The following is a 23062-nucleotide window of genomic DNA, read 5'->3' as shown; positions in this document are numbered from 1 at the left end:
ATGGGGTCCTCTTGCTGATTTTTACGTAACATCAAAAGCACTTCTATAAATGTGCAGGTCTTAGATACAAGAGAAAGACACTGTGGGCCATAGTCAGAGCGGTGCATCTGAGAAAGTGGCTAGTCCTACAGGGTGAAGTAAACTTGGTAAGTTTACCTGGTGACAATCCCATTTTCTGCAAGAATGAAGGCTGCAGTAGGATTGGCAGCCCTGATGAGGCTCTGCAGCTGGACAAGGAGAGGGTGCCTCTGCTCCGTGGTGTGACTGGTGAACACCACATTACTCACCAGGCCTGAGGAATAAAACCAAGAATGATTCAGGCTTCAGAGTCCTGACTGGGGCTGAGGGCTCACACAATGTGAGCCTTTGCTCCCTTCCTGATCATCCCTTCCAGTAGCCCTCTTATACAGACACCCCTGACCCCCAACACCTGCTCCCCTGTCTGTTACTGCCACTTCTTGGAGTGAATGGCCTCAAGCCTGTAGCTGCCTCACTTCTTACCCTCCTCTACTTTCTCAATTCTGCTCTCCAGCTGGAAGCTCTCCTGGAGCTTCTTCATCAAAGGGCCCTTTCCACATCCCTTGTCCTTAACCTCTTCCGGAACCCGTGCCAGACACTGTCACTAGTTTAGACCACAGACATTTACCAAGCACGAACCATACGTCAGGCACTCACCATTAGATTCTCAAAGAGTGCACAGGCAAGGAGTTGCTCACATGGACCTACAATTCTAAGGTAAGTGCTAACACAGATATTCACACAGTCATACAGTAAGGAAGAGTGGTGCCGGCAATGAGGGGTTGTGGAGTGGGTAAAAATCCCTCCCAAGCTTTCATAGATACATAGAAGGAAAATCTATGCTACAGAGAATTTGGAAATCAGGGAAGTTATCATATCCTACCATGCCAACATAATTATAATTCCATACTCATTCCTGTTTTGACATAGTTATGATCAGAGCATATACACCATTTCCACTATAAGATCACTTGCATTTTTGTTATTCAACCATTTTTATTCACTTATTAATACTGTGAAAATGTAAAACATATACAAAAATTTTAAAAGTAGTACAATGAACTCCCATGTGCCCATCACCCTTCAAGAATTAACAACACTTGGCTAACTGCATTTCTTCCATATCACATGCCAGCCCTTGCCCCTTTCCCCGGGATGATTTTGAGGTCAATCCCAGACATCCTATTCTTTCATCCAAAAATATTTCAGTATATTTTAAAAATTAATAATTAACAATAAATTCTTCAATATACAAAATATAGTTTACGTTCTCTGTCTGTTTTCTTAGAGCTGATTTTTTTGAACCAGGAACCAAAGTCCACACACTATATTTCATTGATACATCTCATAATTCTCTTTCAATCTGCGGTATCTCATTTCTTTGTAATTTATTTGTTGAACAGCTGTATCCTGTAAATTTCTGCCGTCTGGATTTTGCTGATTGTAACCCCATAATGTTGCTTTAACATACCAGCAGCTAGATCTCTTTTATAGATTCAATCTTTTATTTTTTTATTATTTTAAAGATTTTATTTAGTCATTTGACAGAGAGAGACACAGCGAGAGAGGGAACACAAGCAGGGGGAGTGGGAGAGGGAGAAGCAGGCTCCTGGCCAAGCAGGGAGCCCGACGCGGGGCTCGATCTCAGGACCCCGGGACCACGACCCAAGCCAAAGGCAGACGCCCAACGACTGAGCCACCTAGGCGCCCCTCAATCTTTTAAAATATAAACTATTTTTAAAAAAATTTCTTGTTCTTGGGGTGCCTGGGTGGCTCAATTGGGTAAGCATCTGCCTTCGGCTCAGGTCATGATCCCAGGGTCCTGGGATCGAACCCTGCTTGGCAGGGAGCCTGCTTCTCCCTCTCCCGCTCCTCCTGCTTGTGCTCTCTCTCCCTCTTTCTCTCTCTGTCAAATAAATAAAGTCTTAAAAAAAAGATTAAAAAAATTTGTTCTTTTTCTAATTTTTTAAAAAAGATTTATTTATCTTAGAGAGAGAGTGTGAGTGAGCGAGCACAGGGAGGAGGGGCAGAGGGAGAGGGAAAGAGAATCTTTTTTTAAAAAAATGTATTTATTCATTTTAGAGAGAAAGCACGCATGCACACAAAAGAGAAAGAGAGTGGGGGGAGGGGCAGAGGGAGAGAGAATCCTGAGGCAGACTCCTTGCTGAGTGCAGAGCCCAACGGGTGGCTCAATCCCAGGACCCGAGATCCTGACCTGAGCTGAAACCTAGAGTTGGCTGCTTAACCGACTGAGCCACCCAGAGAAGGAGAATCTTAAGCAGAATCCAGGCTGAGCGCAGAGCCTGAAGCCAGGCTTGATCTCATGACCCTGAGATCAGGATCTGAGCTAAAATCAAGAGTCAGCCATTTAACTGACTGAGCCACCCAGGTGCTCCCCCTTATAGCTTTTTGATAGATCTAAATCACTGTTTCTTATAATATCACTTTTAGACAATGCCTATTGGCTTTTCTACGTGACAGATGGGGAAACTGGAATATTCTGAAGTGTTCTTCCCACTTTGCCTTCACATTCTGGTTGGTTATAGTAGTAATTTTAGTCCCCCCAGTGTATGTCTTTACAACTAACTATATACTAAGAGTATAACTCACTCTTTATAACTTGATTTTACAGCTCTAAACTATTGATCTCCCACTTTGGAAGATGTAGAGAGAGTATCTCTTGCTGCCTCCTAATTCTTTGTTAAATAGAATTTCATTTATAGGTTTTCAAGATTTTCAACATTTATATTCTATTTTGTAATAGAATTCTCATGGGTGTTATCATTAACTCTGTATCTAAGATTAAAATCTTTTTAATAGGAGAGGCTAGCTTTTATAAATGATTAGTTCATAACTGATTATCTCTAAATTACAGAGACTTTGGCTGTCCCAAGTAACCTTGTAATTGTGGGATCCTGAATGATGAATATTCAGTATAGAGGACTCTGTACGAATACTATTTAATTAAGCTGAGTGTTTAGTTTAAAAAAAAAAGAATCAGCTGTACTTAGTTTTTGAGGGCAAAACTCAAACAATGCAAAGAAGGATTCACAAGGAAAATAAATTCCCTTCCTCCTCAGCCATCTAGTTTCCTTCCCTGGAGGCAATCACCATTATCAGATTCTCAGATCTTCTTCCAGGATGTGCTGTGTATACACAAGTAAATGTGTGTATACCTTTTTTCCCCCACAAACAGTGGCATATTATACTGTTCTGCACCTTGTTTTTTACTTAAGCTCTTTAACTTTTTAATTTTGGTAAAGCTTACTTTTTTGTTAAAATCTTCCCTATTACCTTACCATCTCAATCCTTCATGCGACTCTGCTCTCTCCCCTCCTCTAAACTATAAAAGCTCCTATGAATAACACAGGTGTTATTTAAAATACAGGACTCAGTCTTATTTATCTTCTTCATATATGTAGAAAGATAGTATAATGTAAAAACTAAAGCATGGGTTATTTATTTATTTATTTGACAGAGAGATAGAGAGCACAAGTAGGCAGAGAGGCAGGCAGAGAGAGAGGGAGAAGCAGACTCTCCACAGCAGGGAGCCCGACGTGGGGCTTGATCCCAGGACCCTGGGATCATGACCCAAGCCGAAGGCAGCCGCTTAACCGACTGAGCCACCCAGGTGCCCCTAAAGCATGGGTTTTAGAGCCAGGCAGACCATGAGTTTAAATGCGGGGCTCCACTAATTACTAATGAATGACATCAGGGGCAAACTGCTCAACTTTCTCTCTAAGCCAAATTTCCTCCTCTGTTAGATGGGAACAGTAACACACACCTGCAGGTTATCAGTAAATAATTATCACAGGGCCTAGAGATAGTAAGAACTCATTAAATGCAACTTAATGGCCACCACCATCCCCACCACCGTCATTGTCTGGGGAGCAAAAGCCTAAGAATGAGACCTCTACACGGACACTGAGGGGCCTGGACTGATCCATTTCTCAGACAGACAAGGGTGGCTATGGCACCAACAGGAAGCTAGGTCATGTGACTCCCACTAGTGAGGCTGCTGAGTCCATGGTTCAGATGAGTGGCCATCACTAGATGGAAGGCAACTTCCAGGATCCTTGGCTCCTGCGTCTAGTCTGAGGCAGATGTAAACGATACTTCCTTCCTCTCGACACTCATACTAACGAAAAAAGTGTTCTAAAAATGCTAAAGACTGGGAGCGCCTGGGTGGCTCAGTCGTTAAGCGTCTGCCTTCAGCTCAGGTCATGGTCCCAGGGTCCTGGGATCGAGCCCCGCATCGGGCTCCCTGCTTGGCAGGAAGCCTGCTTCTCCCTCTCCCACTCCCCCTGCTTGTGTTCCCTCTCTTACTCTGTCAAATAAATAAATATTAAAAAAAAATAAAATAAAAATGCTAAAGATGGAATCTGACCTCACAAATTGTCTGGATGCACTCAATTCATTACCAGGGAGTAGGGATTAGGAGCTTCATGCCAACGGTCACATGTTACCATGGGGAAAGGATACATACGAAGGTTATGCCACATGACTGGGATCATAGACACCAGGACTTACAATTCACCTGCTGAGCACAGAACCTCCTTCCTAAGTGTTTATGAACAATTTGGGGATCTATCAGTTCCTTGGTTCTGAGATGTAGGTTCTATTCTTCTCAGGTATCTGGTAGTGCTCAGCTAGTAAGCTGACCTTAGGCCTTTGCACGGTGCTTGAGAGACCTCTCAGGATTCAAGGGTGAGTTTCCTCACCAGCCTTCCTTGACATCCAAGTGGTGAGTGTAGCTCTGCTTCCTCCTGTCACTTGGTGAAAGGCTGCCCAGTTCCCCAAATGTGGGCTGTGGAGGCACCTGAGTCCTCCTCCTGGCCTGGTGAGTGCTAAACAGCTCCTGGATCCATCATCCACTATCAATCCCTGCTACCATTTGTCTAGTTCAGGCTGCTAGTCTCTTTGCTAGGTCACTGCTTATTCTGTGCACTTCCAGGCTTCTCTTACTATAATTCATTCTAACTATTGTAGTCAGAGTAATCTTTCAAAAACAGAAAATCTGATCATATCAGATGTGCTCTGGTGTGTGCCCTGGGTGTCCTCTGGTCACCATCAGGCCTTCGCTCTTGCTGGTCCTTCTGCCTGGAACCATCTTTTCCCTCCTCTTCGTTGGCCCAATTCCTCCTTCAGGCTATAGACAATTTGAATAGCACCTCTTCCAGAAGCCTTCCCCAACCTCCCAGGACTGGGTTGAAGCAGGCTCTAGATACAGATTTGCTGAATAAGTGAATGAATGAATCAAGTGTCATAAAAGATACATGCAACCTGATGTCCAGTGCAGCTGCCTAAGCAGCTAAGCTGTGGGCACCCATATGCCAGAATTTTCCCCACTTCTAAGTCTGAGCAAATCCCATTCATCAGCCAGCCATCTGAAAGGTTTATAAGATTTACCAATATATACACATTTTTGGTAGAAAATTCATAAGGTACAAAAGGGTATTCAAACCAAGCTTCTTCCTCCCTCCTCTGGCACCCTGAGTCCTAGTTCTCTTTCCCAGAGGCAACCACTGACAACCAGATCTTGGGTATGCTTTCTCAGATAGTCTATGTGTATGCAAGTATACAAGAAGATAAAGAACCACATTTTCTTAAGAGCTTCTCCCACACAAAACCTCTATCCTCAAGGTCTCCATGTATGACCTAGTTGTGGTAATGGCACAGACTGAGGAATTCAAATGGAGAATATGTCGGCATTTTGTTTATTCTATTTTAAAACATTTAAAAATTTCTGTTCAGAAGCTTTAACACTAAGATGGACAATTCTCAGCCACAGTGTCAGGGAAGGCTCATAATGAAGGTGACACTGGTTGTGCCTGTGCTCTCAGTCCCATTTAGAAAGGTCACTCTGGAGGTTTCAGGAGAAGCACTGAGGATGAGGCTGGTGAGCCTAATGCCAGAAATCCATGTCCTATGACTGCACCAGGGCCTGACTGGGGCCTCTGGAAATGGAGTGAGGCAAGATCAGAAGGCCAGGCCCAGAATGTAGCATAGTGGGGGAAGCAAAGCAGAGTGCTAGAAGGCTCAGCACATTCCAGAGGTGGCAAACATGGGAGCCGGATCCTGCAAGAGGCCCATGAGATTTCCATGAGACAAGAATGGCTGTGATGGATCTTGCACTGAGGAGTCAGCAAAAGCTGAGTGAAGACCTATAAAGGTCCTAGGACTCTGTGGGGTATCTTCTTGGGCAAAAGAAACTGGAGAATCAGACTAGTGCAAATGTGGCAACCTAAGTTGTGTGCACCAGGATCATAAGCATAGGCCTGGCCTATTCTGGAAAAGGCTGGGGTCTGGATCTCTGATGGACACCTTGCCCAGAGTCCTGTCTGCTTCACCAGTGTCATGTAGATAAACCCTGGGGGGTTGGGATTCTAGGTCAGGAATTGGACACAGAAATGGGGCTTTGCTTTATAGGGAAACAAGCAAAAGGATTATCCTCAGCATTCCTTAGGCCAGCTATGCAAACTACCACCTGCCAAGAGGAAATGCCATCTGTGAGGCAGGTACAGCAGTTATCTGGAGCACAGGGTGAAGAGGCCACTGTGGGCGTTTCATCTTGCTTGGGCCAGGAGCTTCCTTCTGGTCCATATCAAAGAATGGATACCCACATTTGGCCATGGTCTTACCAGTCTGGGATGTGAGTGAGTGGACAGCCTGGCCTGCCCATTCCCCAGAGTGGAGAAACACCTCTAAGGTCTGACTGTCCCAGTCTGGGCTAAAGGCTTCCAGAAGCCCAGGAGAAAGCAAAGTTTGTTTTATCCACCTTTAGATACTTCCAAAAGCAGGACATGGTCGAAAATGTCTTTGCTCTTCTCTCAAATCAGCATTATACTGAGTCTTGTTTGCTGTTTAAGCTCTGAGATTATTTCCTAATCCTTGATTTCTGTAACACACATCATCTTGGGGCTGCAATATAGTCCTTTTCTCATTGTAAAACAATCCTTTGTTGTAAAAGCAATGAATCAGGGAGCCTGACTCATGAACAGGAGCAAAGGGAGGCAATATGCTCCCTCGGGACATGAAGTGTTTGTCTACTGGTGGCAGATCCCACTGGTAAGCTAGCCACCAAATCTCTGAGGGTAAAAGAAATACTTGCCTTTTACTTCCTCCCTCCCTGGACAGCCCATGCCCATGGTGAGCCAGGTCAGACCAGTTCATAGGGTCTTTTGGGCCCAGATGCAAGGGGAAGATAATTACTAAGACACTGTCACTCTACAAGTCCTTTGGAGTTTAGAAAAACATCATCAATGGCCTCAAGGTCATCTGCCCACATCCCTATCTTTACACATGCACAGAATCTGATACAAGTTGCCTTTGAACACTGAGTAAGGAAGCAGTGTTAATGAAATCTGTCTACCAAGTGCCAGAGAGAATCCAGTCTGTCTTGGCCTAAAAGGTCTTTCCTCCCAAGAAGAGAACTCAGGTTCATGGATAATGAAGACAGGCACCTCCCCAAGGCTCTCGGCTAGGGCAGTCTGACTATCTGTGCTGTGTGCAAAAAAAACGAAAGGGGCACGGAGGGAGAAAGTGCCAAGGAGCCAAGGTGCATTAGGGTGGCAATAATCATGTGGTGGACAGGGCATGACTATAGCCCACACCCTTGGCTTTGACCATGACTTGCAAACATATATCCAAGGACCAGAGAGTGATCCTTGGTTATCTCCTGGACCTATGTTTTCGCTTATGCTTTATATCTCAAGGACAGGTACCACCAACCTTCCCAACCTCCCAACCTTGGAACTTAAGAGCAGTTCATACTAGATAACTCTTTCTCCAACTCATGCCCCACATCTAGTCTGTCACAACATTCTATGGACCCAACCTCCATAAAAACTCCTTCATCTACATGGAATGGATACTGTGGGTGGACGCAGCCACCTCTATTCCACTCTGCTTCTGGGGTGCTGTGCCTGGAAAGCAACAAAGGACTCTAAAAGCTGGATGTGAGACTCCCTGGAGCGGCAGTCCAACACACACATTCCTCCCTCCAGTGACCCGGCTCCTGCCCTGCGCAGCACCCAGCTCAGCTGTTTCCCAAGACAATAGCTCTGGTATGCTCAGTTGTTTCCGCTCCCTGCGGACTGGCAATGGGATCAGCAGGGTAAAACTGTGCTGGGGACACCAAGTTATTTTCTTCTGTCTGATTTCTTCTTGCTGGGCTGGCTCAGGAAGCTCAGACCCCAGGTCTTCTGACAACAATGAGCATTTTATCATCACTGCAGGAAATTCAGAATTTATTCTGGGTCTCCAGGCACCACAGTTAATATGACTAAAAAGTGCTGCTTCCAGGGTTGCCAGATGGGAGGACAATGCGAGGTTGAATGTAACCTACAGGATGGATGGATTTTTCTAAATGCTACCAAGGAGGTGTGGAAAATTCCAGTGTATATAGGAGGGGATTAAGGGAGAAAGTCCTACTGGACCATACTGTGCATTCATGGGACAGGAGAAGTGCATCAAGATCTTGTTGATCCAGAGGCTAGGAATACCTAATACCTTTTCAGTCCACTGATATTAGTTGGAAGGCCAGGGCGGATTTAAGCCCTGCTCAGGAGAGCTGTTGTCATGGCAGCTTATCATCTGAAGAGACAAACTCAGAAAGAAATCTGCCTATCAAATATGATAAAAGAAAAAGATGTCAAAGGTTTCCCTGGACCAATTTTGTTTGTTTTAGATTTTAGAATGGGAGAAGGAGATGAAGAAAAGTCTGTTACATCTAAACAGAATTTGAAAGGCATGCAAAAGCAGGAAGTAAAACATATTGCTTACCTTGTGAACACTGGTCAAGACATTTAGGAAAGAGAAATCTAGAGGGGGAAAAAAGAAATATTTAAAAACCATTAATGTCAGAATTGTTATTATTTCCCACAAAAATGTGAATATCCAAGCTGACTTATTCAATGGGGCAAGTGGCAGGCAGTACTAAGCAGCAAGAATTGGTTTTCGGGGTGCCTAGGGGGCTCAGATAGCTAAGCGTCTGCCTTCGGCTCAGGTCACGATCCCAGGGTCCTGGGATGGAGCCCCACGTCAGGCTCCTGGCTCAGTGGGGAGTCTGTTTCTCCCTCTCTCCCTGCCTCTCCCCCTGCTTGTGTTCTCTCTGTCTCTCTCATTTGAATAAATAATCTTTACTAAAAAAAAAAAAAAAAAGAATCGGTTTTCATAGCTTTGAACCAAAGCTCTCTAGGCCAGGAACCCCACAGAAGCAGTCCTTATGTGGCCAACTCTTGATAGAATGTTGAAGAGGGGATAGAGGCCTAGTCTCTAGATTACAAGAAACAGAAAAGAAAGCAGGTTTTTTTGTTTTTTTAAGAGACAGTGTACTGATCATAAAGGAGAAATTTCAAAGGAAAATGAGAAGAATTATATTCCCCTAACTCTTCCAGGGGTCTTCAGTACTAAAGTTGCCATGCTTCCCTTTATGTGCATGCTGGAATCCTGGTTCCCCTTCAACCCCATTCTGAGCTCTAATGGTGAACGAATAGCCCAAAACTGACTGGATCACAGATGAAGCAGGTTGAGAGTGACTGATTCAAAGAGTGAGTTAGTTAGCTAATGCAGAGAAAAACTCACACTCTCAAGTGCTTTTAAACTCCTAAAGCATCATAGTACCCTTCTTAGGGAAGATAGCTAACACGAATGAGAATAACTGCCTTTTATCAAGTTCTTCCTCTAGGCTGGGTACCGTCAAGCAGTTCTCATGTACGGTCTTGTTCTGTCCTCATATCTACTCTATGCCTTGGGTACTTACAAGCTGAGAAGAGTGGGTGCGTTTACGATAGCTAAGCAGTCTAAGCACTTTGCCCAAGGCCTCACATGAAGCTAGGAAGTGGGAGGACTTACGTAGGGACCCAGGTCTGTTTAGTACTGTAGAGCTCCCATGTTTTCTTTCCCTACAAATGAGATGCTTGCTGAAGCTACACTTCTGAACTGTTGCTGGTCTAGGTGCAGGTAGTAATGATGTTCAAATCACCAGGGGGGAATTTCTCTCCTGCAATCTCCTTTGTGGTGGCAAGTTTTCATCCTTCTTTTTTTTTTTTTTTAAAGATTTTATTTATTTATTTGACAGAGAGAGACACAGCGAGAGAGGGAACACAAGCAGGGGGAGTGGGAGAGGGAGAAGCAGGCTTCCCACGGAGCAGGGAGCCCGATGCGGGGCTCGATCCCAGGACCTGGGACCATGACCTGAGCCGAAGGCAGACGCTTAATGACTGAGCCACCCAGGCGCCCCAAGTTTTCATCCTTCTATTTGCTTTCTGAAAATACCATTTGGAACCAAATTTGGTAGATAAGTGAGCTGGATGAATACCACTTTGGATTGTTGCTGTAGTTCTCTTGCCTGACTCCTTCATAGTTTCTGAGGAATTCCAAGGAGAAACCCCCATGTGCTCTGAGCAAGATCAAGAGCCCTGGAACTGGGAAGAGACATACATCCAACACTGGAATCTCCCAAGGAGAGAACTCACTGACTTCACTGCACTCAGTCTGAATGGCCTGACACATCGCAAACACATTCGTAGAAACTGTCTGTCCCCATCAGTGCCTGTGGTTACAGTACATGCCCTTAAAGGCCCTTCTCAGCACCCTGCTTGCTTCCTCACAGCAGCCCACAGCAATTCACACCACAGACATCTTAGACAAGACAAGCAAAGTTCTCCCTCAATGCATCTTATCCAATCACAGGCTGGATGCTCATGCTTTAAACCTCTGATGGCTACAAAGAAAATATTCAGAACACTTAGAATTGCACATATACATGACTCTCTAAAACTGGAATGCAATTTCTCATATCTTGGCATCTTTGGCATCTCTGTCCTTCAAATTCATGTTGGCTTTCTTTCCTAATCCAACTAGGGGTTATCATTACTTCTTTATAATTCTTATGAAATTGCATCAAATCTTTTATTATAGCACCTCTTACCTCAATCATGATTATTTGGGTACATATCATTGGTGTGGCATTTGGAAAATATATTTAACTTTTCTGAGCATCAGCTCCCTCATGGTAAAACATCATAATGATGCCTACCTTAGGGGGTATTTTGAGGATTAAGAGGGGTAAAGTATCACAGCAAAACAAATAGCACAAAATAAATGTTGGCTCTCTGCTTTCCTTCTCTACATATCATCTTCCCTACTAAACTGTAGTATTTTTTTTTAAACTAGTATTTTTGAAGAATGCCTGGCATAAGACTCTTATTTTTTATTTATTTATTTTAAATATTTTATTTATTTATTTGAGAGAGAGAGAGAATGAGAGACAGAGAGCATGAGAGGGAGGAGGGTCAGAGGGAGAAGCAGACTCCCTGCCAAGCAGGGAGCCCGATGCGGGACTCGATCCCGGGACTCCAGGATCATGACCTGAGCCGAAGGTAGTCGCTTAACCAACTGAGCCACCCAGGCGCCCTATTTTTATTTTTTTAAAGATTTTATTTATTTATTTGACAGAGAGAGAGATAGCGAGAGAGGGAACACAAGCAGGGGGAGTGGGAGAGGGAGAAGCAGGCCTCCCGCAGAGCAGGGAGCCCGATGTGGGGCTCGATCCCAGGACCCTGGGATCATGACCTGAGCCAAAGGCAGACGCTTAACGACTGAGCCACCCAGGTGCCCCACAAGACTCTTAAACAGAGCAGACGAGTTCATTAAAATGTACATACAATGTATATACAGGTTATTGACCAGCTCTTCCTCTGAGTAACAGAAACGACTGTGATTATAAGCCTCACGTAAGTATGGTATCCTGCATTTTGTAGTGTGCCAACCAACTACCTGATTTATATAAAATTCTAGTAAATACTGATCCAATTTGTCCCAAAACACGGGCCCCACAATTCCTACATGCATATCCACAAAACTGCATATACCACATGAGCAGAGATCTGGGATGACTTATTCCTTGCTGCCCTCTCAATGATTAGAATGGTTCCTGGCACACAGCAGACCCAACAGATACTCACTGAATGAAATCCACTAGAATAAAGATACCAGACAAATCTCACATAGACTCATCCTGAATCCAAACTGAGCCCACCCTTAAAGAAGCCACACTAATCCCCACCTCACAGAATGGAAAAAGATACCCTGCTATGTTCTGCTCCCACCTGTTTTTTTAAACCATAATCTGGAAGCAATGATGTAAATTTTATTTTTGCTAAGGCAGCCACTTTACAAAAACCCCCCCAAAACACTGAATTAAGTTTTAAAAACTTGAGTCTCAAAAAATCTTTTACTATAAAAGCAATATACAACCCACAGCTAACATCATACTTAATGGTTAAAGACTAGATGTTTTCCTTTTCAGATCAGGAACAAGAGAGGATATCCGCTCTTGCTATTTCTACTCATTATACTGGAGTAGAAGTTCTAGTCAGGGGAATTAGACAAGAAAAACAAAGTGCATCCAGACTGGAAAGAAAAAAATAAATCTATCTCTACATACTCATGACACGCTTTTGTATATAGAAAATCCTAAAGAGTACACACAAAACACTAACAGAATTAATAAATGTGTTCAGCCAAGGTTGTAGGATGTAAGATCAATATACAAAAATCAATTGCATGTCCATATACTACCAATGAACAATCCAAAAATGGTATTTAGAAAACAATTCCACTTACAATAACATCACAAAGAACAAAATACTTAGGAATAAATTAAACAAAGGAAGCATAAGACTTGTACACTGAACATCCCTGAAAGAAATTTAAGACCTAAATAAATGGAAAGATTGAGCCAGGTTCATGGATTGTAAGACTTAATATTTTTAAGATGGCAATACTTCTCAAACAGATCTATAAATTCACTGAAATCCCTACCAAAATCTCAGTTGTCTTTTCTTTCTTTCTTTTTTTTTTTTAAAGATTTCATTTATTTGACAGAGAGAGACACAGTGAGAGAGGGAACACAAGCAGGGGGAATGGGAGAGGGAGAAGCAGGCTTCCCGTGGAGCAGGGAGCCCGATGAGGGGCTCAATCCCAGGACCCTGGGACCATGACCTGAGTCGAAGGCAGACGCTTAACGACTGAGCCACCCAGGTGCCCCTCAGTTGTCTTTTCTTGTAGGAACTGACAAGCTGATCCTTAAATTTACATGGAAATGCAAGGAACTCAGAATAGTCAAAACAATCTTGAAAAAGAACAAAGTTGAAGGACTCACACTTCTCAATTTCACAACTTACTACAAAGCTACAATAATCAAAACAATGTGGTACTGGGACGCCTGGGTGGCTCAGTCGGTTAAGCGTCTGCCTTCAGCTCAGGTCACGATCCCAGGGTCCTGGGATCGAGTCCCGCATCGGGCTCCCTGCTCCGCGGGGAGCCTGCTTCTCCCTCTGCCTCTGCCCCTCTCTCTCTCTCATGAATAAATAAATAAAATCTTAAAAAAAAAAAACAATGTGGTACTGACATAAGGAAAGACATGTCTATCAGTGGAATACAGCTGAGAGCCCAGAAAATAAGCCTTCACATTTATAGTCAATTGGTTTTTGACAAGAGTGCCAGGACAATTCAATGGGGAAACAAGTCTTTTCAACAAATGGTGCTGGGGCAGCTGGATATCAACATGTTGAAATAATGAAGTTGGACCCCTACTTCATGCTGTATGTAAAAATTAACTCAAGATGGAACAAAGGTCTAAATATAAGAGCTAAAACTATAAAATGCTTAGAAGAAAACACTGGGATAAATCTTTGTGACTTTGGATTCGGCAATGCTTTCTTAGATATAACACCATAAGCACAAGCAATGAAAGAAAAAATAAACTGGACTTCATTAAAATTGAAAACTTCTGTGATTTAGAGGATACCATCTAGGAAGTAAAAAACCCATGAGAGAGAATTTCTGCAAATCAAGTATCTTATAAAGGACTTGGGTTCAGAATATATGAAGCACTCTTGCAACTCAAAGAGACAACTCAGGGGCGCATGGCTGGCTCAGTTGGTACAGCATGTGACACAGTCTTGGGGTCATGAGTTCAAGCCCCATGTTGGGTACAGAGATTACTTAAAAAAAAAAAAAAGAAAAAGAAAAAAAAGAGACAGCCCAATTTAAAAATGGGCAAAGAGTTTAATGGACTTTTTTACAAAAAACATACAAGTGGCCAATAAGCAAATGAAAAGATGCTGAATATCATTAATATTAGGGAAATGCAAAGTAAAACTACAAGGAGATACCACTCTACACAATACAGACAGAAAATAACAAGTATTGGTGAGGACATGGAGAAACTGGAATCCTCATACACTGTGGTGGGAAAGTAAATGGTGTAGTGGCTTTAGGTAACAGTTTGCAGTAACTCAAAGTTAAATGTACGGTTACCATATGACCCAGCAATTCTATTCCTAGGTATATGCCCAAGAGAACAGAAAACATGACCACATGAAATCTTATACACACGTTTCTAGCATTTATAATTTATTTATAATAGCCCCCAAAATGTCCATCAAATGATGAATGAATAAAGAAGATGTGGCCATTAAAAGGAATGAAGTTACTCACACATGCTAAAACATGGATGTACCTTGAAAACATTTTGCTAAGTAAAAGAAGCCAGACACAAAAGGCTGCATGTTACATGATTACATTTATATGAAATGTCCAGAATAAGCAAATCCACAGAAAGTAGACTAACAGCTGCCAGGGGTTGGGAGGAGGAAGAAATAGGGAGTGATGAATTGTTTGTTTATTTATTTTTTAAGATAGAGCATGAGTGCAGATGGGGGAGGTACAGAGGGAGAGAAAGAGAGAGATTCTTTTTTTTTTTTTTAAAGATTTTATTTATTTATTTGAGAGAGAGAATGAGATAGAGAGAGCATGAGAAGGGGGAGGGTCAGAGGGAGAAGCAGACTCCCCGCTGAGCAGGGAGCCCGATGTGGGACTTGATCCCGGGACTCCAGGATCATGACCTGAGCTGAAGGCAGTCGCTTAACCAACTGAGCCACCCAGGCGCCCAAGAGAGAGATTCTTAAGCAGGCTTCACACTCAGCGTGGAGACAGATGCGGGGCTCATCGTGGGGCTTGATCTCACAACCCTGATTATGATCCAAGCCGAAATCAAGAGTTGGATGCTTAACCGACCGAGCCCCTGAATTGTATACTTTATTTTATTTTATTTTTTTTAAAAGATTTTATTTATCTGACAGAGAGAGACACAGCGAGAGAGGGAACACAAGCAGGGGGAGTGGGAGAGGGAGAAGCAGGCTTCCTGCCGAGCAGGGAGCCCGATGTGGGGCCTGATCCCAGGACCCTGGGATCACCACCTGAGCCAAAGGCAGACACTTAACAACTGAGCCACCCAGGCGCCCCAGAATTGTATACTTTAAAAGAGTAAATTTTATGGTATGTGAATTATACTTCAATAAAGCTGTTATATTTTTTAAAAAGCAGTACACATGCATATTATAAAAGATCAAATGGTTTCCTTAGTAACCAGACCTTGTCTCCAAGGAAGTGGCTATTTCCCAGAAGGAACTACCATTAATAGTTTGGTATGTATTCTCTTAGTTCCTATACACATACAAATAAACATTTAAAAAATACATACTCTTTTGGCAATTTACTTTTCTCACCTCACAAAATATTGTGGACATTGTTATGTGTTAGTACACAGAAATCTACTTAATTTTTTTAAATGCCTGCATAGTATTCCATTATATGAATATTCCCAAATTTAACCAGTCTAAGTCTTACTAATGAGCATTTGGATTATTTCCAGTTGATATAATAAAGTGTTTTATTTATTAAGATTTTATTTATTTATTTGACAGACAGAGACACAGCGAGAGAGGGAACACAAGCAGGGGGAGTGGGAGAGGGAGAAGCAGGCTCCCCGCAGAGCAGGGAGCCCGATGCGGGACTCGATCCCAGGACCGTGAGATCATGACCTGAGCTGAAGGCAGTCGCTCAACCAACTGAGCCACCCAGGCGCCCTATTTATTTATTTTTAAGTGGGCTCCACACCCAAGGTGGGGCTTGAACTCGAAGACCTTGAGATTGACACATATCCTACTGACTGAGCCAGCCAGGTGCCCCTGTATTTACTTTAAATTCACATCCATTTGTGTCAGTATACAGGCATAGCTTTTTTTTTTTGTATTTATAATCAGTACATACAGAATATGATTGTTGTATTCTTGAATAGCATAAAATTTTTTTTTTTAAGATTTTATTTATTTATCTGACAGAGAGAGAGACAGCGAGAGAGGGAACACAAGCAGGGGGAGAGGGAGAAGCAGGCTTCCCTTGCATCAGGGAGCCCCATGTGGGGCTCGATCCCAAGACCCTGGGATCATGACCTGAGCCGAAGGCAGACGCTTAACGACTGAGCCACCCAGGCGCCCCAATAAAGTGTTTTTTTAAAAAAAAGACTTTTTTTATTTATTTATTTGAGAGAGAGGTGGGGGGAGGAGCAGAGGGAGAGGGACAAGCAGACTCCATGCTGAGTGCGGAGGCTGACACAGGCTCGATCTCATGACCATGAGATCCTGACCTGAGCTGAAATCAAGAGTTGCACACTTAACTGATGAGATACCCAGGCACCCCTAAACAGTGGGGGTTTTTTTAAGTAAAGATTTTTATTTTTTAAGTAATCTCTACACCCAATGTGGGCTTGAACTCGCAACCCCAACATCAAGAGTCACATGCTCTATTAACTGAGTCAGTCAGGCGCCCCGGTATTATTAACGGTGTTGTTTTGAACATTGCAGAGCACATCTGTCATGTTTCAGCCTGCTCAGGACTTCTAAACAACTTTCCTAGGCTTGAACTTAGGAAGTCCATCTCTTTTGTGTGTGGTTTTTTTTTTTTTTTTACAGATTTTATTTATTTATTTGAGAGAGAGAGAGAGAACACAAGCATGGGGAGTGGGAGAGGGAGAAGCAGGTTTCCCGCTGAGTAGGGAGACCGATATGGGGCTGGATCCCAGGACCCCGGGATCATGACCCGAGCCGAAGGCAGACGGTTAATGACTAAGCCATCCAGGTGCCCCAGTCCATCTCTTTTCTAAATAGCACAAAACTACTTTTCCAGCCTTTCTTGCAGTCTGGTGCAGGCATGTGATCTAAGTTCCACCAACCAGATTACTGCAAGATTCCCACTGGCAGTGAGCAAGGTGAGTGAGAGGATGTATGGTAAGCAGACCCCATTTTCTGGTGAAGGAAGTGGCTGAGATATCCCCCCTATCAGGGCAGGCCTAAGAGGTTTGAGCATTGCTCCTGGCTGCCTAGCCAATACAGCCCGGCCACCCTGAGACTCTGTAAGCTATAATGTCCTTTAGTAAATCCCTTTCCATTAAAACATACTGGAGTAGGGGCACCTGGGTGGCTCAGTCGTTTAGGTGTCTGCCTTTGGCTCAGGTCATGATCCTGGGGTCCTGGGATCGAGCCCCATATCGGGCTCCCTGCTCAGTGGGAAGCCTGCTTTTCCCTCTCCCACTCCCCCTGCTTGTGTTCCTGCTCTCGCTGTCTCTCTCTCTCTGTCAAATAAATAAATAAAATCTTAAAAAAAAAAACATACTGGAGTAGGCTTTACTACTTGGAATTAAGAATTCCATCTGAAACAAACTCCCCTACACATATATATCTTTTGAATATTTGTACAAATATAACTATACAAACTTCTAGCAATGGAATAGCCAAATCTGTCTCTAAACAGATTATATTAGTTTATATTTCTATCAACACTGTATGAATGTACCTATTTTCCTACACTGTTGCTATGTAGTAAACCACCCCAAAACTAAAGTGGCTTCAAATAACGATGATGTGTTTATTCCTCATGATTCTGTGGATTAGATGGGCAGTTGTTTTGGCTTGGGCAGCTCAGCTGGGGCTGATGGTCTAAGATGGTCTCACTCACAGCCAACTGTGGTCTCAGCTCAGATGGAGGAAGCTAGGCCTATCTCTCCACGTGATCTCTCATCCTCTATCATCAGCCTAGCCCAGGCTTCTTCACGTGGTGGTCTCAGCTCTTAGAGACAAGAGAGAGCAAGCCCCAATGTGTAAATGCTTTTTAAGCCTCTGCTTATTTCTTGCTTCTTGATGTCCCATTGACCAAAGCAAGTCACATGCTCAAGCCCAAATTCAAAGTATAAGAAGTAGATTCAATTCTTCAACTCTTGACGGAAGGCGCTATTTTTGCTATGGCCATATTTTAAATTTTCCACAGTTGGCCATGTAAAAAACTTTTTCTTTTTTTTTAATTTATGGGCTTAACACTGGCCATTTAATTTTTTTTAATGGAATGGGCTTAACTTTATTTAATAACTTTCTATTCTTGATCATGGGCGCCACAATTCTCTTATTCTATTTCATGTGTACCTCTTGCACATGGAATATAACAGTGCATAGCCCATGTGCAGGGACTAATCATTAGTTTTCCAACAGAGCATTAGTACACCACTATAGTAAATTACTTTCTGGAAGGAGTTCAAAGGTAAATTTGGAAATTTCTCATTAATTCCTAAAAAAAATGAGCAAATCAGTAACTATGACTTACTGACCTAATAGTTTTGATCTCCCAGTATGAAAAAAACCCTGAAGAAATTAGTATACTCATAGTCCTAACACCCATGATTTTATTACTTATATTTTTATATTCCACAACCCCAATTCATACATGATATTGCCTTATTTCTATACTTAGATTATATGCTCATCTTTAGTCCTTTTATATATTTCTCACTTATTTCTTTATTTGAATTCTCTTAAGGACCCTTATTCCTCACATGTTGGCAAACCCATTATTCAATGATATTTCATAAGCATTAAACAGAAATGGTTTCTGTAATCACAAAAGCTAAGTCTGTATCCTACAGTCCCTCTCTTTTCTCTAATGATCTTCATTTCTTCGTCTATTTTTCCTCTTCATTTTGTTATCTTCTCAAGCTTGAGGTTCTCTGACACAGATTTAAGTCTTTGCAGTGTCTATTCTACTTCTGACTGCTTTGAGATTTTCATTGCTATAGTGGTTTTATTATTGTCTGTTTTCTTTCTAGGGCTCTAGCAGTTCATTTTCCATCAGCTTCTGCTAGCTAAACTTTTTTGTCCCCCTGACCTTTTCTATTTAACAGCTTTACTGAGTATACATATAACTTGCAAATCATAAAATTCACTCATTTTAAGTGTATGTAGTTCAATGATTTTTAAAGTAAATTTACAGAATTGTGCAACTATCACAATTCAATTTTAGAACATTACATTACCCCACCAAGAAGATCCCATTTCCCCAGACCTTTTATATCTCTTCTTTGAGCTCTTCCCACCTACCCTGTTAACTCCTCCTCTTCTCCTTAAATATTTTTTTTTGACAGTGCAGCAGAGTACTCGTCTAGGCTAATTTTTCTGAAGTATAACCTCCCATCTGTTGTTTGCTTAATATCTTTTCCTACCTTTTTTAAGTGGTAGTATCTAGTCACACATTAAACCTCCTTCTGCTTTAGTTCATCTTTGTTTTATTTTATTATTTTTAAGAGATTTTATTTATTTGACAGAGAGAGAGCACAAGCAGGGGGATCAGCAGAGGGAGAGGGAGAAGCAGGCTCCACATCAACCAGGGAGCCCAACACAGGGCCTGATCCCAGCACCTCAGGATCATGACCTGAGCCGAAGGCAGACGCTTAACTGAGCCACCCAGGCACCCCTGTTTTATTTTATTTCTTTTAAAGATTTTATTTTGAAGTAATCTCTACACCCAATGTGGGGTCCAAACTTACAACCCTGAGATCAAGAGTCACATGCTCCTCTGACTGAGCCAGCCAGGTGCCCCTTTAGTTCATCTTTAAATAAAAGCTCAAGGATATGTCATTTGCAAATAAAAAGCTCGAGGAAAAGAAATACGACTGCTAGGAAGAGTCAGTGTGGCAGTCCAAAGTACAGTGGTGATGCTCAGCATTCACTACAATAACCTAACCTAAGACAAAAGGAAAACAGACCACCTTGGCTTTTTATGGGAGAGCAGAACCTAAGTCACAGCTAAAGAGAAGAGAAATGGTGAAGATGTTACTTGAAATCAGTCAAGGTGGTAAGGGAAGAAACTCTAATGGATTTTATATGCAAAATCTAAAAATATCAACTTGGGACTCAAATAGGAAGGGAGCTCTTTCACATGAAGGTTGAAGGGTAGATCAATCAGTTCCCAGGAGATACCAGTAATACGGACTAGCCAGAAAGATCACATGATTACAGACCTGGGAGACATTCCACTGGGCTAAAGGGACAGGAAGTCAAATAGCTCTGTGAAGGGACAAGGTAGTGCTTGAAACTCTCCCCAGTGAGGAGAGCTCTGATGATGAAACAGATACTTCCAGACACCACTGGGGCAGTGTGAACTGGGAAACCCACTCAAGAAGCAATTTTCAAATGTGAACAGAGTTATAAAACTCATCATGCAAATAATTAATATCTCTTTGAAGAACCTATTCTAAGGAAATTATCTGAAATTTGAGAAATTCATATGGATAAAGATTTTCCTACAGCATTATTTATAATAGTGAAAAGCTGGAGACAACATATGTGACTAACAGCGGGGAAACTGTTAAGATAAGCATGTCCAGGTGCCTGGGTGGCTCAGTTGGTTAAGCGTCTGCCTTCAGCTCAGGTCATGATCCCAGGGTCCTGAGATCAAGTCCCATGTTGGGCTCCTTGTTCCGCAAGGAGTCTGCTTCTCCCTCTGCCACTCCCCCAACTCATTCTCAGTCACAGCTAAAGAGAAGAGAAATGGTGAAGAGTACTCTCGCTCTCTCTCTCAAATAAATAAATAAAATCTTAAAAAAAAAGAAAAATTCTTTAAAAAAAGAAAAGCATGTCCATCCACACACATAATGACTTTATAATTAATCAAAATGCAATTACCACTGTGATATTAGAACAAATATGTGTTAAGTTACATAATATGTTTATATGTTAATCTAAGAAGGATATAAAATTACATGTACACCATAACTGTAAAAAAATGGAGATAAAAAAGGCAAGGTATTCACAAAAATGATGTTACATTGAGTTAGTGAGATTATGGGTAAATTATTATTATTATTTTTTAAGATTTTATCTATTTATTTATTTGAGAGAGAGAGAGAGAGCATGCATGAGCAGGGCGGAGGGGCAGAAGGAGAGGGAGAAGCAGACTCCCCGCCGAGCAGGGAGCCCGACGCGGTACTCGATTCCAGGACCCTGAGATCACAACCCGAGCTGAAGGCAGACACCCAACCAACTGAGCCGCCCCAGATTATGGGTAAATTATTACCCAATTTTCTTTCTTTCTTTTTTTTTTTTTGAAGATTTATTTCTTTATTTGAGAGAGAGCGAGAGCATATGCACATGATTGTGTTGAGGAGCAGAGGAAGAGAATCTTTCAAGCAGACTCCCCCAAGCAGGGCTGGATCTCATGACCCTGAGATCATGACCTGAGCTAAAACCAAGAGGCAGACGCTCAACTGACTGTGTCACCCAGGCACCCCAATTATTACCCAATTTTCCTTGTTGCTGTTATATTACTTCCAAAGTTTAAAAAAACCAAAGTTCACCTATTAGTAATGAGAATGAATGTCATTAACTGAGGTAAGACAGTGTTAAGATGGTTCAACCATTGGGGCACCTGGGTGGCTCAGTCAGCTGAGCGGCCAACTCCTGGTTTCGATTCAGGTCGTGATCTCATGGGTTGTGGGATCAAGCCCTGCGCTGGGCTCCCCACTCACTAGAGAGCCTGCTCGACATTCTCTCTCCCTCTGTCCTTCTGCCTGCTCACACACACACACACATACACACTCTCTCTCAAATAAATAAATCAGAAAAAAAAAAAAGGCTTAACTATATGAAAAATTATCTATGAGATACTCTAAGTACCTGGAAAACAAAGCACCTCCCCTATGGGAAAAGAAAAGGCTGTCATGGGCATTCTTTCTTTCGGGGAGAAGCTGTTTGAAGTCCCACTGCCCTAGATGGACAACTTTTCAGTACACAAAGAAAAGTGTTGAGAGGCTTCGGTCTATACGTGTCTTCTGAGAACCTAGCACTAATCAAGCAACAATTGAGCATTCATTATATGTAAGGTAGATTAATGCATTCCAAAAGACAAACACACATGATCATGTGTCTCCTTCCGGTGGGTGGAAGAAAATCGCTTTCTATACATTTAAACCCACCACATCCTGTGGGCTGCAGAGGATCTGAAGCATGTACCTGTGCTCCATGTAGCAGCTCAGGGGCTCCACGCACACCGTGATGGCACCAATGGTGAAGGAGGACTTTACCTTTGAGTCTGGATGGGTCTGCAGGGCCTGGACGACATCAATAACATCTGTGTAGCTGGGAGAAAAAAGAGAAAGATTAGCTTACTGACTGGGGCCGCAGAATGCTGAGGGGCTGAGCAAGCAAGGGTGGAAAGAAAACCACAAGGAGGAGCCTGTGACTGGGTTCGTTGGGGTCACCCCACTTAATGATTTAGAGCCCCTCCCTGCATTCCACAAGGTTTCTGCATCCCCAAACCTCATTAGTACTCCTAACTGTGCAAGAGTGAATGGAAGAATCCCCCACCACTTCTAGGAGTAAAGGGACGCCTGCAGATGACCCTGGCGCTCTAAGGGTGGGACTTGGTGTCCTTAGGCCTGTTTTCCAATCATTTTAGGAGCTCTTGGGTTGGTCTATTTCCTTTAATAGCTTTTTCTCTCCTTCTGCCTCACAGAACATGCAGACAGGAGAGAAACAGGGAGCACCCCTGTAGGTCAGCAGATACATGTCAAACCCCACCTGCATTTCTACTTCCTGCCTGGAACTCCCTCCAAACTCCAGACTTCCAGAGCCAATTTCAAGGAAATGGAACAAAAATCCTAAAATTTGTATGGAGCTAATTTAATATTTTCAGTTAGAACTTAACATGTTCATGATTCAATTTCCCATGCCTGTTCCTCCCAAGGTCTTGTCCTTCTCAGCAGAGGGGACTCCATTCGTTCAGCTGCTAGGCCAAAAAATTTGTTTGGAGTCGTCACTGACTGAACTTTTTCTCAATTTTCAAAATATAACTAGAATAAGATTGCTGCTCA

The 23062-nt window shown here is 42.7% G+C and overlaps 1 protein-coding gene across 1 annotated transcript in view; it reads right to left on the bottom strand.

The window, feature by feature from the left end:
* Positions 1-23062, bottom strand: part of DNAAF9 (dynein axonemal assembly factor 9) — a 133781-nt gene that overhangs the window by 13575 nt on the left and 97144 nt on the right. The window contains exons 28-30 of the mRNA XM_021689141.2: positions 22203-22328; positions 8803-8840; positions 157-292 (exon numbers count right to left, since the gene is read on the bottom strand). Coding sequence (XP_021544816.2) covers positions 157-292; positions 8803-8840; positions 22203-22328 — 300 coding nt within the window. The remainder of the gene's footprint in view (positions 1-156; positions 293-8802; positions 8841-22202; positions 22329-23062) is intronic.

Source organism: Neomonachus schauinslandi, chromosome 10 (assembly GCF_002201575.2).
Source record: "Neomonachus schauinslandi chromosome 10, ASM220157v2, whole genome shotgun sequence".
Lineage (NCBI taxonomy): Eukaryota > Metazoa > Chordata > Mammalia > Carnivora > Phocidae > Neomonachus > Neomonachus schauinslandi.
The sequence above is the reverse complement of the archived record's forward strand: the minus strand, read 5'-3'. Positions and strand labels throughout refer to the sequence as shown.